This window comes from Anomalospiza imberbis, chromosome 8 (assembly GCF_031753505.1).
Source record: "Anomalospiza imberbis isolate Cuckoo-Finch-1a 21T00152 chromosome 8, ASM3175350v1, whole genome shotgun sequence".
In the NCBI taxonomy this organism is placed as follows: domain Eukaryota; kingdom Metazoa; phylum Chordata; class Aves; order Passeriformes; family Viduidae; genus Anomalospiza; species Anomalospiza imberbis.
Genome location: NC_089688.1, coordinates 35,611,143 through 35,626,250, shown reverse-complemented (window position 1 = coordinate 35,626,250; position 15,108 = coordinate 35,611,143). Strand labels below are relative to the sequence as shown.

General features: G+C 41.7%; 1 protein-coding gene across 5 annotated transcripts in view; it reads right to left on the bottom strand.

Moving 5' to 3' along the window:
• INPP5A (inositol polyphosphate-5-phosphatase A) overlaps positions 1–15,108 on the bottom strand; it is a 192,474-nt gene that overhangs the window by 57,404 nt on the left and 119,962 nt on the right. For all 5 annotated transcript variants that reach the window (XM_068198389.1, XM_068198390.1, XM_068198392.1 and 2 more), the window contains exon 9: positions 3,510–3,594. In XM_068198389.1, the coding sequence (XP_068054490.1) occupies positions 3,510–3,594 (85 nt within the window). The remainder of the gene's footprint in view (positions 1–3,509; positions 3,595–15,108) is intronic.

The window sequence follows — 15,108 nt, the reverse complement described above, 5'->3', positions numbered from 1 at the left end:
CCTTTCTACTGAATTTTAGATGACAATTTTCCAGAAACAGAAAAAGTACCTCTGTCACACACGCAATGATAAATTTTGCAGTGTACTTCTGGTAAGTGCAAAGATTACAGTGACCTGTGTTAGCTTTGAAAGGGGAGATCAGAACCTTTGAAAAAATTATAGGAAAGCTGTCTCCTGCACAAAGAAATGTCACAAATTCATGTTTCTGTGAAATGCTGTGACAATACTTGTACTAGAGACACTGCAGAGAAGCTACAGACTAGAATTCATAGTTGAACCAATATAAAAGTTTGAATCATTTTTAATATGTTGCAAACACTTCCATATGTACTGGGAATTGATGTGCTGGAAGGTATCTGAAAGCAGTAGGCAAATAATCAGAATGCTGTAAAAAAAAGTCAACCCAAAAAAGTCTAGCATTAAAAAAAAAAATCAGTAGGCAAAACTTTGAGTTTAAACAGCAGCAAATCCTCAGGCACCTTTGCCAGTATAGGATTAAGTGAATTTACCTGGCTGTCAGACAGAACATTCAGGTCTTACAGCACATCTTAAAATAACCAAAACCCAAGGAAATGTAGATCTTTCCTCTGCAGTTACTGCCTTACTAAACACATTTTGTAACTACAAGGGTTATTTTTGCTGGCTGAAGCAGGGTGGTTTCCTCCAAAAGGCTGCACCCTAATGGAAGATTTTCTGAATGTACTACAATGATAAGCACTGGCATTCACCTTCCTCAAAGGGAGAGAACGGCCCCCCCAGCTTGGCTCACAGTCCCTGTGGGATGTGCTGGGACCTGGCCCCAGTGATGCTGCCCAGGCAGATCAGGAACTGAGCAGCAAACACACCTGGAAAATTCACTGGTGCTACCTCAGCAACAGCACCTGGCATTGCCCATGTGCCAGTAACAACCTCCCCCTGCATGATTCCAACAACAGGAAAACAGATTTTCCTAGCAAGGAAATCAATGTGCCTTTAAATTAAGGCTCCCATAAGTGTTCAATACATTACATATTAATGATTTATAGTCTATTCATTATGAATTAATATGCACAACATTTTTTGCATCTGAATTAGGACACTGCACATCAGGGTCTGGACTCTATATTCTGAACAGCTCTCAGATTCTCCCTTTGAATGGCTTAATTAGGAAGTTATTTACAAACACACTTTATTCTTTATGTCTGATGTAAGCACAGTCTCCATTTACACAAGTGTTGCTTGTAGCATCTCAGTGTTCAAGCATTCGGCAGCTGTGGTCTCAAGAGGGAATTCAAAAGGTCAGCAAGAAAAGCAGAGATAAATTTAGTAACATACACAAAGATGACAGGTCAATGGATTAACCCTTACAATTCCCAGTATTAACTCCACTGCTGCATACTCCAAAGAGGGGTTAATATCCATTTGCATGGGCATAGGCACATGTTTAAATACCAGCAGGGACTGGGACAGCCTTTGGAGTGGGAGGATCCCAGCTGAGCACAGGCTCACCCTGGGGCTGGCACTGAGCGTTTGGGACAGAAGCACCTCTGCCTGCTCTGGTTCCTGCTCTGCTAGCTGTACACGGTGCCCGGCCAGCTCCAGAAAAAGGCACGTTGGAGCCACCCTTTACAAGCTACTTCCTGAGGTGATTTGGGCCTGAATCTTCAACACAATCAGACCACCAAGTCCTATCTAGTGCAATTCCCTCTAGAGGTGGCCTATAGCTCTGTCCTTCCAAGCTGTACTTTAGGAAGGGATCTGTCACCCAGGAGCCAGCCCTTGCTGCCAGTGCTGCACACTATTAACTCCCTCAGGACTGTCCTGGTGCCTAGAGGCAGTCCCAGACACATCACACAACTGCTTCTAACAGCTTTGGGGCTGCTGACATGCAGATTTATAAACTGCATCCAGTACAAAACACTACAAAACAAACTTACTGTGACTTTAGCTGTCCATGTATAAACCGCAAGTGGAAGTTTCTGAACCAACTTCAATTATGCTTAATTAACATTGCAGAGTGGCTGGGTGAAGTTCTGATTACTGGGCTATGCTACTTCTCCAAAAAAAACCAATAGAAAATCTGTATTATTCTAGTGCTTTGTACACTCACGCAGGCTTGCATCTCGGGTAGAAAGAATGAGAAAATGAATTGGATTCATCTTCCAATTACACGTTTTGTGCTCACATGCAGCAACACAAACTGGTAGGGGTAAAACACTCCCAAAATGAAGAGTACTGTGTCAGGCTCAGAAACCTCTGGGCTCACCCTACTTGCTCTGCAGCTCAGTCAGTTTCCATAATTTGGGGTTACCGACACTGTTTTGTTTGATGAGGATGATTTTGAAACTGACAGTATAAACATAGAAATCTTAATCTATTGGTACCAAAGCAAACAGCCTCTGCAGCTTCAGTCCTGCAGACTGCTGGCAGTATGTGAGTCAGGGAAAGCTTGGAGCACCCTTCATCAGTACCGAGTGAAGGAGGTAAGTCTGCTGCAGCGTGACTGACAGGGGCTCTCAGACAGCAACATCCTCCATAATACCATCACACCCCTGGTGAAGAGAAGAGGCATAACAGTTCTCTGAAGTGATCACCATCAAGTGATCTCTGAACACTGATGATAACTATGGCAGCCACAGGGCAGCAGAGCAGGTTTTAACCCTTAACATATGCAGTATGAAGCTGCATATTCTGAATTAGTGACTTGACTTTCAACTATGCTTTAAGCTTCTTGGCTAACTGACTGCACTACAGAAAGGATTCCAAGAAGTTACTAGTTCCATATGAAATGCTGTAACATCAAACTCCAGTTTTTCAATTGATGGACTACTCATCACGTAAGGAAGGAGAACAGCACTGTGCCTGAATGGGGGGATGCCAGCCTTTGACACAGAGGACATTTCCCACAGTTACATTTACAAAATAAAAACTTTTGGCTCAAAAGATACATGCCTACCCTCAAGGACACCAAAAAGACATTGCAGTACCTCAGAGAATTAAAGTGCAAAAACTGTAAGATTAAACTGGTTTTCAATCTGGGTATTATTTCTGACACCACCTTACCTGGAGCTTTAGCATTCAGGTCAAGGCTATCTCAACTCAAAATGAAAAAGGTTTAGTACATTGTTTTGGCTTTATACAAATCTCCTAGTCACCCTTCCACATCAAGATGCTACAGGCACAAAGGTCTGTACTGATGACTGCCTGTACATTGAAAGTGTGGAGATCTATCATGGACATTTAGGAAATGCCTCTTGGTTTTCCTCAGAGTAGGAAGGTAATGCAGCACTTCCTCTGTTTGTAGGAAATTATTCTGATTCACTGTGAGCTATAAGGAGACGGCAGAAGTCACAGCCACACAATGCTAGTTACTTGTTGGATGTTCCTGTTAGAAGTAGTCTTGGCCAAGTCTGATGTCAATATTAACATTACTTTGTAAAGTCACTTTTAGGTTTTCTACAGGGGAAAAAAAAAAAAAAGATAAATCAAACCTGGTAGGGTCTACAACAGAAGAAAAAGCGAAGTCCTACCTCTACTACTGCTTTGGCATCCAGTCTGAAGTTGAAATCTCCAAAGACAAAATATGAAACTTTCTCAAATCGCTGATCGATAATTCTGGAAAAAAATGAAAACAGAACAAACCTGTCATTTGGCTTTACAAACATGCAAGAATATACAAAGATGCACATGTTATCCTTAAGCACACTCTCAGAAATAATTATTGGAACCATCAAAACTAACAGTTTATACTGGACCAATATATTAACCATATTTTTCAGTTGATTTTCTTTGCTTAGGCAATTTTATCTCCAACCCCTGTACAACAGTGCATCTGATTTCCCATGCCTGGCTGAGAGAGCAAGATGAGGAAAGCATATTTGCAGCAGTTCATACAAATCTTGCAGAAGTGGCATTTGGGGACCATGGAAATCTTGCAGGTATCATGGAGGGCCTTCACACCTTGGGAAGTCTAAGGCTATAGCTTTGGGCTGGGCAGGTAAGAATTGGGAATGCTGAATTAGCAGTGAGTTCAGAGTACAATTGAGTTTACTGATATATAAGCAATGTTACCCGTCTTTTGGGGTACTTTGTGAACCACACAAGAAGTGACAGGTTGGGCTAGACATCAATCATCCCACCTGTATGACTGAGCATCCCTGAGGTTCCCAGACCTGCTACAGCTCTCCCAAGACAGCTCTCTGTGTTGCTCACAGCAGATTTTTGCTGAGGCTGTAGCTAACACCTAACAAGTACTTGCTCCAGCTGTGAAGATTGATGTTTCCTCAAGCCTTTGCTCAGTCCCACCCAGGGAAATATGGCATTACTATCCATCTTTCAAATCCTGTATTATTAAAAAATGTCATATTATTAGCAACAGTTGTAAGGTACTCTCAACAATACACAGTTTTACAGCTTCTAGAGATCTTGGCATTTAGAAATCCACCAAGTCACACTTATTTACAAACCAGGAATCAATATAATTCATCTCCTCTCAGTGGCTGAGGAAAGCATGAAACACCCAAAACTCAACTGCCACAGCCACAAAGAATTTATACAGACAAAATGCACAGAACCCCCTTGGGTGTGCAATATGTGAACTAAAGAACGAATGCAGGCAATACCCTGTGAACATTCTGGGAATACATCAACATGTAAGCATTATGTCAGAAACCTCAGGTGAGCCTAGGCAGAGCCCACACAGACAGGTGAAGCACTAGCCAGCAACGCTGCCACATTAGGAGGTGATTGTTTCAGATGGCTTTACAAGTTCTAATGCATTACACCCATTTATTCTCAAAGCTATAAGGAAAGATGCAACATTGGATCTGTAATGAGATACTGCTTCTCCTCTGAAAACATCCCACAGTTTTTGTCAACAGTAATCTATTATATAACGAATATTATTCTATGGAAAAAATTATGTGCAATGGGCCTAAGACACTGATCATTTGAAGAAAATCTCTTGCAAAGACTTATCTGTTTCTGCTATGAAAATCTCCAATCCTCCATTTAGCTGACAGATTATTGCAGGCACTGTTAATAAATACTGCCCACTGTCAGCTCCCAGCGAGCCCTGAGAAAAACCTGTCACTCCTGACCTGCACGAAACATTAGTTTGATTAGTGCCCTCACGGAAAATTGAAGGAAAACGAGAACTTTAAAGTTAAACCATTTACATTGCCACAGTTTGCTAAAAGTTAAACCATTTACATTGCCACAGTTTGCTAACACTATCATTGCAAAATCAGATCCACAGCTTACACATCAGAACAAGACTTTGCTTTGCCAACTGTCCTGATTCAAGGATCAGCTTTGGCTCTGCTCATTGCCATTTACTGCTGACAGAGGAATGACAGATACTGCAGGAATGACATCAAGGTCCACTGAAGGCCTCTTGAAACAAATCTGGATTATGAGAACCATGCCTGTGATTGAATTATGCAAAGACAGATTTTCCAAATAAACAGACTATTCAAAAAATAGTCTGTGAAAATGTCTCCAAACTGATGACCAAACCAGCTGATTAGTCTGCTTCTGATCAATTAATGAAAACACAGCCATTTCATAGTCCTGCACATTACCTGATCTAGATGTGATTTGCATACAAATCAATGCCAGCTCTACAACTGATAATGTTCTCCAGTTTCTCCCCTTGTAGCTTGTCTTGTTGGACATTTTAGAAAGAGTGTCTCATGATAGACTAAAGTAAGAGTCCAAATATTACTTCTCCAGAATGATGCTCCAAGTGGCTTCTGACATCTCTTTTCGAAGGTGGTGAAATTAATGCAGGTGTACAAGAAAATTCACAACGGTGGCACAGCAAAGGATGCACACATTTAGGTACCTACTAAGTGATGTGGGGTACCTAACAATGAAAATTCTTTTAATTGACTCAACTTAATACACTTATGTAACCTAATGTCCTTGCCATTACTTACTATTAATAAGTGGAACTTACTATTAGTTCAAGAGTTCCCAAATCTTAGACCTCTTTCAGCAGTTTGGAACCCTGATAGCTTTGTGCTGAAACGCCTACTGGTACCTAAAACTGCCCTGAATCAATGCACAAGAACCACTTTTCCTGACTTTTTCAGAGTCAGACCCCAGGTGTGCAAAGGAGATGGCAATAAAGAAGAGTACAGCAATGTCCCCTCCCCTGGGAACGTGCAGAAAAGCTGCCTGTCACTGAGGGCACTGGGACAGAAATGGGGCACTGCAAACACAGCCAGTCTGGCCAGGGACACAGGGAAGGTGTTAGAACTGGGGTGAGAGCTAAACAGAAGTCCTCCGTTCCTTGTGTTTCCATGTTCTAAGCCATGAAAGCGTACAGATCAACATGTACAGGCAGCTGAGAATTCAGAAGGCATATTTAAAAAAAAAAGAATGAGTGCTTGCAGAAAAACTAGGAAGGCTTCCAAATCTATGTCATTCTCCTTTGCTTTTTGTTTCTAAAAAATATCCTTCCTTTTACTATGAATCAAATAGTCCTTTAAAACTGCCACCATTGAATCACTCAATGAAATGATAAATCTGAACCATATAAAAAGAAAGCAGCCAGCCCATGTTACCAATATAAATCCTATGGTTTTGGTGGGAGGACCCAGTGCCATTTCCTTTAACAACTTTTACCAGCTCAACCCAAAGGTTTCAGCACACCTGAATGCTCTATTCCTGTACAACTTTAGATAGCTTATGACAAACAGGTTACTGTTACATGAATAACTCAGTTATTCCTGACTATACAGAAGGCACAGGTATTTCCCTTGCACAATTCCACATGCCAGCACACACACTAAGTCCTCAGTGCCCTGGCTGGCCCTGCTGCTTCTTGTGACCTGTGCAAGGCCATCAGGAGGGGACAGAGGTTCAGAGTGGATCCAGAAGTCAAATGCAAATGAAACAGAAAACTTTTCCAACAGATGACAGCCAGCCCTTCCTTTCCAGAAAGAGAAGGCTTCATTTTTAAAAGGGTAGAAGAACACATTCATCCTCCTCATCCTTTGCTCTTGCTCCAGAAGGAATCACTTACAGGAAAAGACTTTTTTAACATTTTAAAACACACCAAAGAAAGATCTTTACTTCTGCATATTTTGGAAATCAATACAACAAATTGGCAAATCAATCAATATAGCAAACTCAGCTACACTGGGAAAAAAGCATGTTCCCATCTGGGCTTACTTCTGTCCCTGGTAAACTTTAGAGCACACAACTATAAACACCACAGATGATTTCTCCTCTAGCAGTTCCAAAACCACAGAACTTGTAATTGCACAGAGAGTCCTCGATAACAGATTCTTCTCCACGCCCGGAACACATTACTTGAATTATTTTGCCAGTTTCAAACACATTATACATTTTTAATTGATGGCACTACACTGAAAGTTTTCTGCACTGAACGGGTTAGTGTCTGTCTTCACATCTTGTTGTATTTTGAGAAGTGGCAGACAAGTTGAATGAAAGAGCTGAAGAACTTTTTAGCCATCACAGGGGAGTAACAGAAGGAAACATTCAAGCAATTGTTACTTTCAAGTGGAGCTTACAGTCCAAGTTATCCCCATGCTGAAATGTTTTAATGAGTTAAATCCACTATTTGTACTCTTTTTAAGGAGTAAACTTGACTATCACTGCAAATTAACACTAAATTACAATTTCTGCAATTACATTACAGAACAATTTCTTAATACAATTTCTTAAGTTACAATTGCTGCAAAATAAATACATATAATTCTTATTTTAGTCTAATAACTGCAATTTGGCTCACTCTGGGTATCAGCAGGCCCAGAAAGAAGCCCCTGTGTTGCACTGGAGACATCCATGCTCTGCTGTGTCAGTCAGGCTTCGAGCAAACCTCTCTCCCTCAGCAGAGCCTTTGGCCTGGCAGACCCTGACACACTGTCCTGTGACAAAACCATCTGTTATTCTGGGGGCATCAGGTGAATTATGAGGAACCTCTGACCTCCCCAGGCTGTGCTGCTGACCAGCCTGGCTGGAGTGGGAGCGGGGCTCGAGGGAGAGGTCACTCAAATGCCATGGCAGGAGCCTGTGCTCAGGGGCTGCTCTGGGAGCCTGGGTGCCCCAAATTCCTCTGCCATAAGTACAGACCTCCCAGCTCGGGTGGCAGTGCCAGCTGTGCCGACTGTGAAGGCAAAGTTTTCTCAAAGCCACTTAGGAAATGTCAGATCCCTACTAAGACTTAAACAAGGAAGAGAGAGGGGTTCCTCTTTTCAATACTACTGGAAATCTGGGCCTATTTATTAATTTCAGTTGCTACACACAACAGGGTTCAGTGCAGTCCTAAAGTGAATAATTGTGTGTTATTAGAATCCCTGAAATACTTTTGCAATATATTTTAAAGTACTCATTGTAGTAGCTAAAAATAAAGTTACTTGATGAAATGCACCTCTTTTATAAATGCTGTATGGGGCACTGTATACATACTTCAAAGCACTGAAATTCAGCCAGAAAATTATAGAATCAGCTTCCCCTTGCTTTCATATTTTTCCCCTTCCTATACTGTCCCCCCTTCACAGAATGGAGCAGACAAGGAAGCAGTTAAATATCAGCAATTTGGTTGTGGAATAGAGCAGCTGAACATGATTCAGTGTGACAAGAGGCACTGTGATTTGGCTAAACCATTTCTCAGGGCACTTTGTAAGGAGGATCAGGAGCATTATTCCTTTAATAGCCATGTCGAATGCAATAGCCAGCTGGGTTTTGTCCCAGACCAAGGTATCAGCATCAGGTCAGAAGGTAACATTCTGTTTACACGATTATTTCCTAAAGCACTTATCTTCTCCTCGGTGTGAAAGTTGACTTTTCTGTTTGTAAGGAGGCCTAAAGAATTGAGGGAATGGGAAAAATTAGCTACACTGAGCTGGAGCTGAATGGCATTAGGTGGGAGGTCTGAGAAAGGCTGCAGCGACGCTCAGCAGGACACCTTATTAGCCACGTCATCGCAGTTCATTCAGGCAAGCCATACCAGTGTCACCAGCATTCCCACACAAAGACAAAGTTCTTCACACAGTCTATAAACATGCCTCCCTGGCCAATTCATCCTAACTTGACACTGCTGAAAAGAGGGGCTTGAGGGTTTTGGTTTATTTTAAACACAACAATAACATAACAAAACAAAACAAAAACCGTGCAGCTCTGCCAAGCAGGCTGAATGGGGGAGAAGGAGGGACACTGTCACATTTCTTGGGAAGGAACAATCCAAAGGTCAAGCTATATTTTATTCAGTGAGCAAATTTTTCTAATAACTAAATGTATTTAAGATAAATACCAGCTAATATGAGCTGTTCTATCTTTCTCAAACAATTTCTAGGGTAAGATACTATCTCTCCGCAACCTATTTATTTCTGTGCATCATCTTCAGATGGGAGCTACAGACACAAAAGCTTTTACAAAGGACAGAGAACTGAAGAATGGTTTGAGTTGGAAGGGACCTTAACATATGAGTGCCTATATAAAATGTCCTCTCCTAAGTGAAGGAATATGAGGATCACAGCTAACACACCGAGACAAAAGGATCAGCTCACTCCTGGTGTGACATCACTTCTCAGGACAAACTGCTCACTCCATTTACTGCTGACCTGTGCAGAGCTTGGAGCCACAGGTTCTGTGTGGAGTTGGTGCAGCAGAAGCAGTGCTGGGCTGTGCCCCCACAAGGTCATGGAAATCTCTGAAAATCCTCTCTCCCACCTGGTGCAGTGCTCAGGGCACCCGTGGGGCACTCGCTGTGCACAGCACAGCCGCCCGGACCCTCGCCCCGTCCATGGCAGGAGCGACTGCGCCTAAGGCATCACCAGCTCAGCTCCCCTGTCCAGGCAGGATCTCACCCCAACAGGGAACGTTTAGAAAATGGCTTGGCCATCCTGTTGGCAGAAGCCAAGAGCTGGTTGGGAGGTGGCAGGTGACCGATGGATAACAAGGTCATACACACCTTCTCCACGGATCTGTAGTGCCAGAGGTAGTAACAGCTCCTGCAGTGACTTCTGGTGGAAAGTTAAGGAACGACAGCAATCTCCTGCTACAGCCACGTCGAGGAACTGAAGATCAAGAGGATGGAAATACTACGTTTTGACTTACACCAACCCAGACCACTCCGATTTCTGCTGTTTCTATCTGCACTGCTTTTTCTTTTTTGAAGTTTTAGTCAGAGATCAGCTCAAACACCTGCACCTTGAGAACTGGTCCCCTCCAGCAGAGGTTTCAGAGACAGCTTTGAAAGAGAACCCTGTCTTCTCCAGTGTATCACCTCCCTTCTGCAGCTCAGCTTGCACACTTTTGCAATTTCAAATACACATTTAGTGACAAATTCCAGAAAAATCCCCATTAATTCCGAGTACAAGTTACCTGCTGACTGACAGTTTAAGCGTGCCTCAAAAGCCATAATGGAACTGCCTTCATTGGCATGCCCAAGGTGGTGTAGTGCTGTCATTAAAAAGATAAAGTTTATAATATTTTTGTGCCTTGTTCTTTCTGATATAATGGCTAAAACCTATTAATAACACCAAAATATCTCAAAAGGTCAAGCACCATACAGCAAGATGAAGGGAATTGTCAAGAAGCTTAGGCAATCATCTTAGCACTCAAGACATTTGCCAGGGCTGTTTAACTAATATGTGATGTTCACTTATAATTTCAATATAGTGCCATTTGAGCAAAAATGTTGTATTTTTTAATTAATTACAATGTCAGCAGCTATTAAGATTAAAAGAAAGACCACATCAATAATAAATACTTAATCCAAAGAAAGGATTACAAGAAGAGCAATAAAAATCAATTTTTAGAGCTGGAAAATTGTGACTTTTTCCTCACTTGACTGGTATTTTCATTATATTGACAAACCCATGATCTTACCTGACACTGACATTCGCCTAATGAAATAGCAGCCCTGGATAATGATGTAAGGACTTGTCAATTCCTCTACAGGACAACACAGCACTACAACACCGGCCTTACCATACAAAGAAATTTTCATGCACTTCAGCTGATACAATAGAAAACTACAAGAAGAAACCAGAGAAATGGTATGTCTTTTTGGATCTTTGCTTTATCATGGAATATTAACATCCTTCCACATAGTTCTGAGCTCTTCAGTGCTGGTGACACTTGGTGCTCAGCAGACAGCAGGTAACTGCCCTATCTTTCTGCATGAAGCCCAAGACATCCCAATTCTTGCTTTTTGTTCTGCAGGGCTCAAATGTGGGGAGCAAAGCCAAAATTCTGTGGTCACTTAGTGTCAAAAGCACAAACAGTGGGACAGAAATAACCAGGATATGTGGCAACAGGATACTGATCCATTGTTAAGCTGACAAAAATATTTTTGGTGACAAATTTAGGGTAACTCAGACTAAAGACACTGTCAGTCCTAAACAGCTCATTGTTAGGAACGGCAGTGTGATGGTTAAGGAATTTTGCCAGATTTGGGTCTCACCAGACCTACAAGAAGCATCTTTTCCAGCTCCATCTCCTGCGATGGCTGTATGGGCAGCAGAGGTTGACAGGACACAGGCCATGTCAACAGCCAGCTGCCAGTGATGGGGACCTGCAGGCTCCACCATCGGGACTGAGTAACAGCTGGGCTCAGGGCAACTGTGAATTTAAAATAAACCCAAATGTTTCTAGAAAAGGACAATGAAATAGCTCAGACCCAGAGAGAATTCACTAACAAAGGACTAAACAATGCTCGATGCTGAGAACAGCTCATGAGCAACCAATTTTACATTATCCCTTTGAAAATCACACTACAGTGGAGCACCAAGAGCTAAGAGAGGGAACAAAAAAGTAGTGAGGACAGAAATGTTTGAAGTGCTAAAGAGAAGGGAACAATCCTCTTTCCAAAGAGCACGGTGATCAAGATAGCTAAGAGCTGTCAACATTAGGTTTGAACAATGAAAATCCTAGTGGATATAAAAGCAGCAGGACCCATTTCCTTGTTGGAATGAGAAACTTGCTCATCTTGGCTGCATCTTAAACCCAGCACTGACGAAATGAAGAAAAAGAAGCTCCACAACAGGTGAGGCAGCCACACCAACTGCCCTAGCCAGCCCTGAACTGGGTCTGCCCAGCCAGCTACATCCTCTCCAGCTCCTGCACAGGCAGACCAGTGGCTGGAAGCACTGTCCCTCCCATCTGAGCATTTTCCTGTTAGGGATGATCTGAATCTTTCCAGGACATGGAACGCAGGATGCAGAGCCCACAACCTCCTCCCACCGTGCTCCCACCTTATGGGAGTCAAAATCTTCAAGGTGGCTATTTGGCTCGGTGCCCACAGGCTCCAGTGGGAGCAGAATAGGGCTCTTTCAACCATTGTCCATTTTATCAGCTCACAGTCAGCATTGTAAATAAAATCACAATAGCAATTTATTTTCATTTCTCTGCAAATGAATAAGAATTGGATCAACAGCCCATATAGATTCTCCTTAATTGAATCACAGCTATTCGAGAAGATATGACTATAGGATAGGAGATTTGAAAAGGCACAGACCACAATGGATGCTGATGTCAGTGTCACCTTTAGCTGGACACTAATGACTTATCTTCATCCAGCTCCAGGCTCTTTAAGGAACAAATTACAGTAAAGACAGACGTATAACTCAATGAGAATGTGACACACTCTGCACATTCTCATATAAAGCCACTTTCTGAGCAAAATCAAGAAGGCAACAAGTTACTTGCAGTAATTTCTTTTTTAAGAGGCATTCTCTTTTCTTGCATCACATGTTTAATTACACATGCTCTCCCAGGAGAGGGACTGTTGCAGCAAACCCAACCTTGCCTGTGCTTACAGCACTCACATTCTGCTAGAAAGACTCAGCAGCCAACAGGGCAGCTCCAGGAGATCCTGTTAATGGAAAATAGGCAAAAAGGAGTAAAGCCCTTGGGAAGATGAGGTGGAGACTCTTGAGTGCCACAAGACTGCCATGATCCACATCCACACTGCTGGACAGGGACTGTGTGGGCAAGCAACTGACTAAAACCTCTCCAGGAACCCTCAGAGCTTTAACTGCAGCCTTTCTTCTGAAAGAGCCTCAATTCTCTTCACACTGGCCAGGTACAGCAAAAACTGGCTTAGTGCATCTACTCAATTTTTTTCTTTAAAAGACACCTTTCTCTGTGATACCTGCAAGTATCTAAAGTTCTGAATTTCAGATTTCAGATCTTCGCTTCAAAACCTGGTACTGTTCACACAGATTTATCATAAGAGAAACATCAGGTATTTACCACTTGAATAATGAAAATTTATTATAACCTGTTCAGTTTATAATGCAAAAAAGAGAAAAAAAAAAGCCCCAAATGCTGAAAACAACAGAATAAGGGCAAAATTACTGATTAGGATGACCAAAAATTATCATTCGGTTAATACGGAACTGCAATTATTGTGTCCTGCAAATTATACTAGTGTATGCTTTCCATTAGAATGCATACCAGTACAAAAATAATTTCCTGCTAAAAATACAACCTAGGTAAAATTCACAATGTGTCTGTGCAGAGAACAAGGACACATGAGTTGAATTTTTGACAATTGCATCAAAGCTCAAGCCAGCAGAAAAACAAGGAGCAAGGAAAAGTGACTTTGGCTGTATTTGACAGGCTGAAAGTAACAAGACAATTTTGCTGGATTTACTCTTTAAAGAGCATATTATCCAAACACGCTAATTTTGAGAGCACTTAACCTTCCTTTAAGGGGGAGAATGACTGAATATTAATGAGCTGAGCTTCGGGTGTGTAATGAAAAGCTGTCGATTTGAATGTGATCCAGGGGTTTAAACCTTTGTTAGAAGACATTTGGCTGGAAGGTTTATTTGCCCTGAGAGTGCTTTCTATCTGAATACACAGAAATTTCACTATGCATTTGAAGGCTCATGTTAAAATCACTGTGGCAAAAAACAAATAAAGTAAAAACAAAACCAAACCAAACCAAAAAATCCCAAGCCCTCCTAAAGCGAGCTGCTTTGAGGATCTTCCCAAATGACCCAGATCTTTAGAGCAAAGTTTTCCTTTGCCTAGAAACTAAGTGGCTTTTCTTTTGCTCATTCAGCTGCTAGTTCTGGGAAAAGCCCAAAGAGAAACATTTAGATTGGAGGGGTCTTTGAGAAGAGGTGACAGTTGACTGATGAGCATCCATAAAATGACAAAGAATAGTTGTGTGGAGCCGGTGCATCACATCGCCTCTCCCTGGGAAACTAATTGCTCTGAATTGTTAATAGTAACATTATTTTTCTGGCAATCATTTCTTTTCAATACTCAAAATCAGCATGAAACAGCTCCTTTGACCGGACATAAAAGTTAAATGTCCCAATGTTGATCAAATTAACTTCAGCTATGTGACAATGGACTATATTTGTGAGAAAATAATGAAGGGCACAAAGGGAAGCTTTATGCTAAGATTTCACAGTTGTAATGTAAAAATGTTTCTGTTGAACTAGGCCAGGGAACATTTCAATAGGAAAACAGAAGAGCACTGTCACTTTCATTAAAAAAAAACCACACTCATTTTATGGATCTCAATGCTCGAGATAATTTCAGGAAGTTTAGATGGCTGGCACACCAAGAGCCAGGGATCAGGCTAACACCTCACGTCCTGTCCTTCCTCAACTCTCCTTCCCTTCCCACTCTTGAAGGGCCCCATCCTGCAGCTTCTTCCTCATTCCCCAGCCTGGGTATTGCATTCATACACTTTTCCCCATCAAGTGGCTACAGGACATGACTAATATGCCAATATGGTTAATTAATATGAAATATGAACAAGCATTAGTTATAACAGGTGCATGAAAAATTAAACCAAAATGTAAACTATTTTCCTCTCTTACTCTCACAAATAGCTTACACCCTCCAACTTCAGAAAATACAAAAAAAACAAGTATCATGCAAATAGGGCTAACTGTACGTGGGAATTATCCAAAACGGTCTTTGAAGAATTTTCTTCCCCCCACAAAACATAAAGCAAATGTTCTTATCTCATTTTAAAGCAAATTCAGTTTTGACTGTAGGCCTGTGCCTACCTGGAACAACATAGCTGACTTGTGGGGTCTCAGTTTGGGTTTACACTGGTGCTGACAGAAACTCATTACACACCTCAATTTTCTACATGCACACTGTACATGTATTTGTAAAGTTACA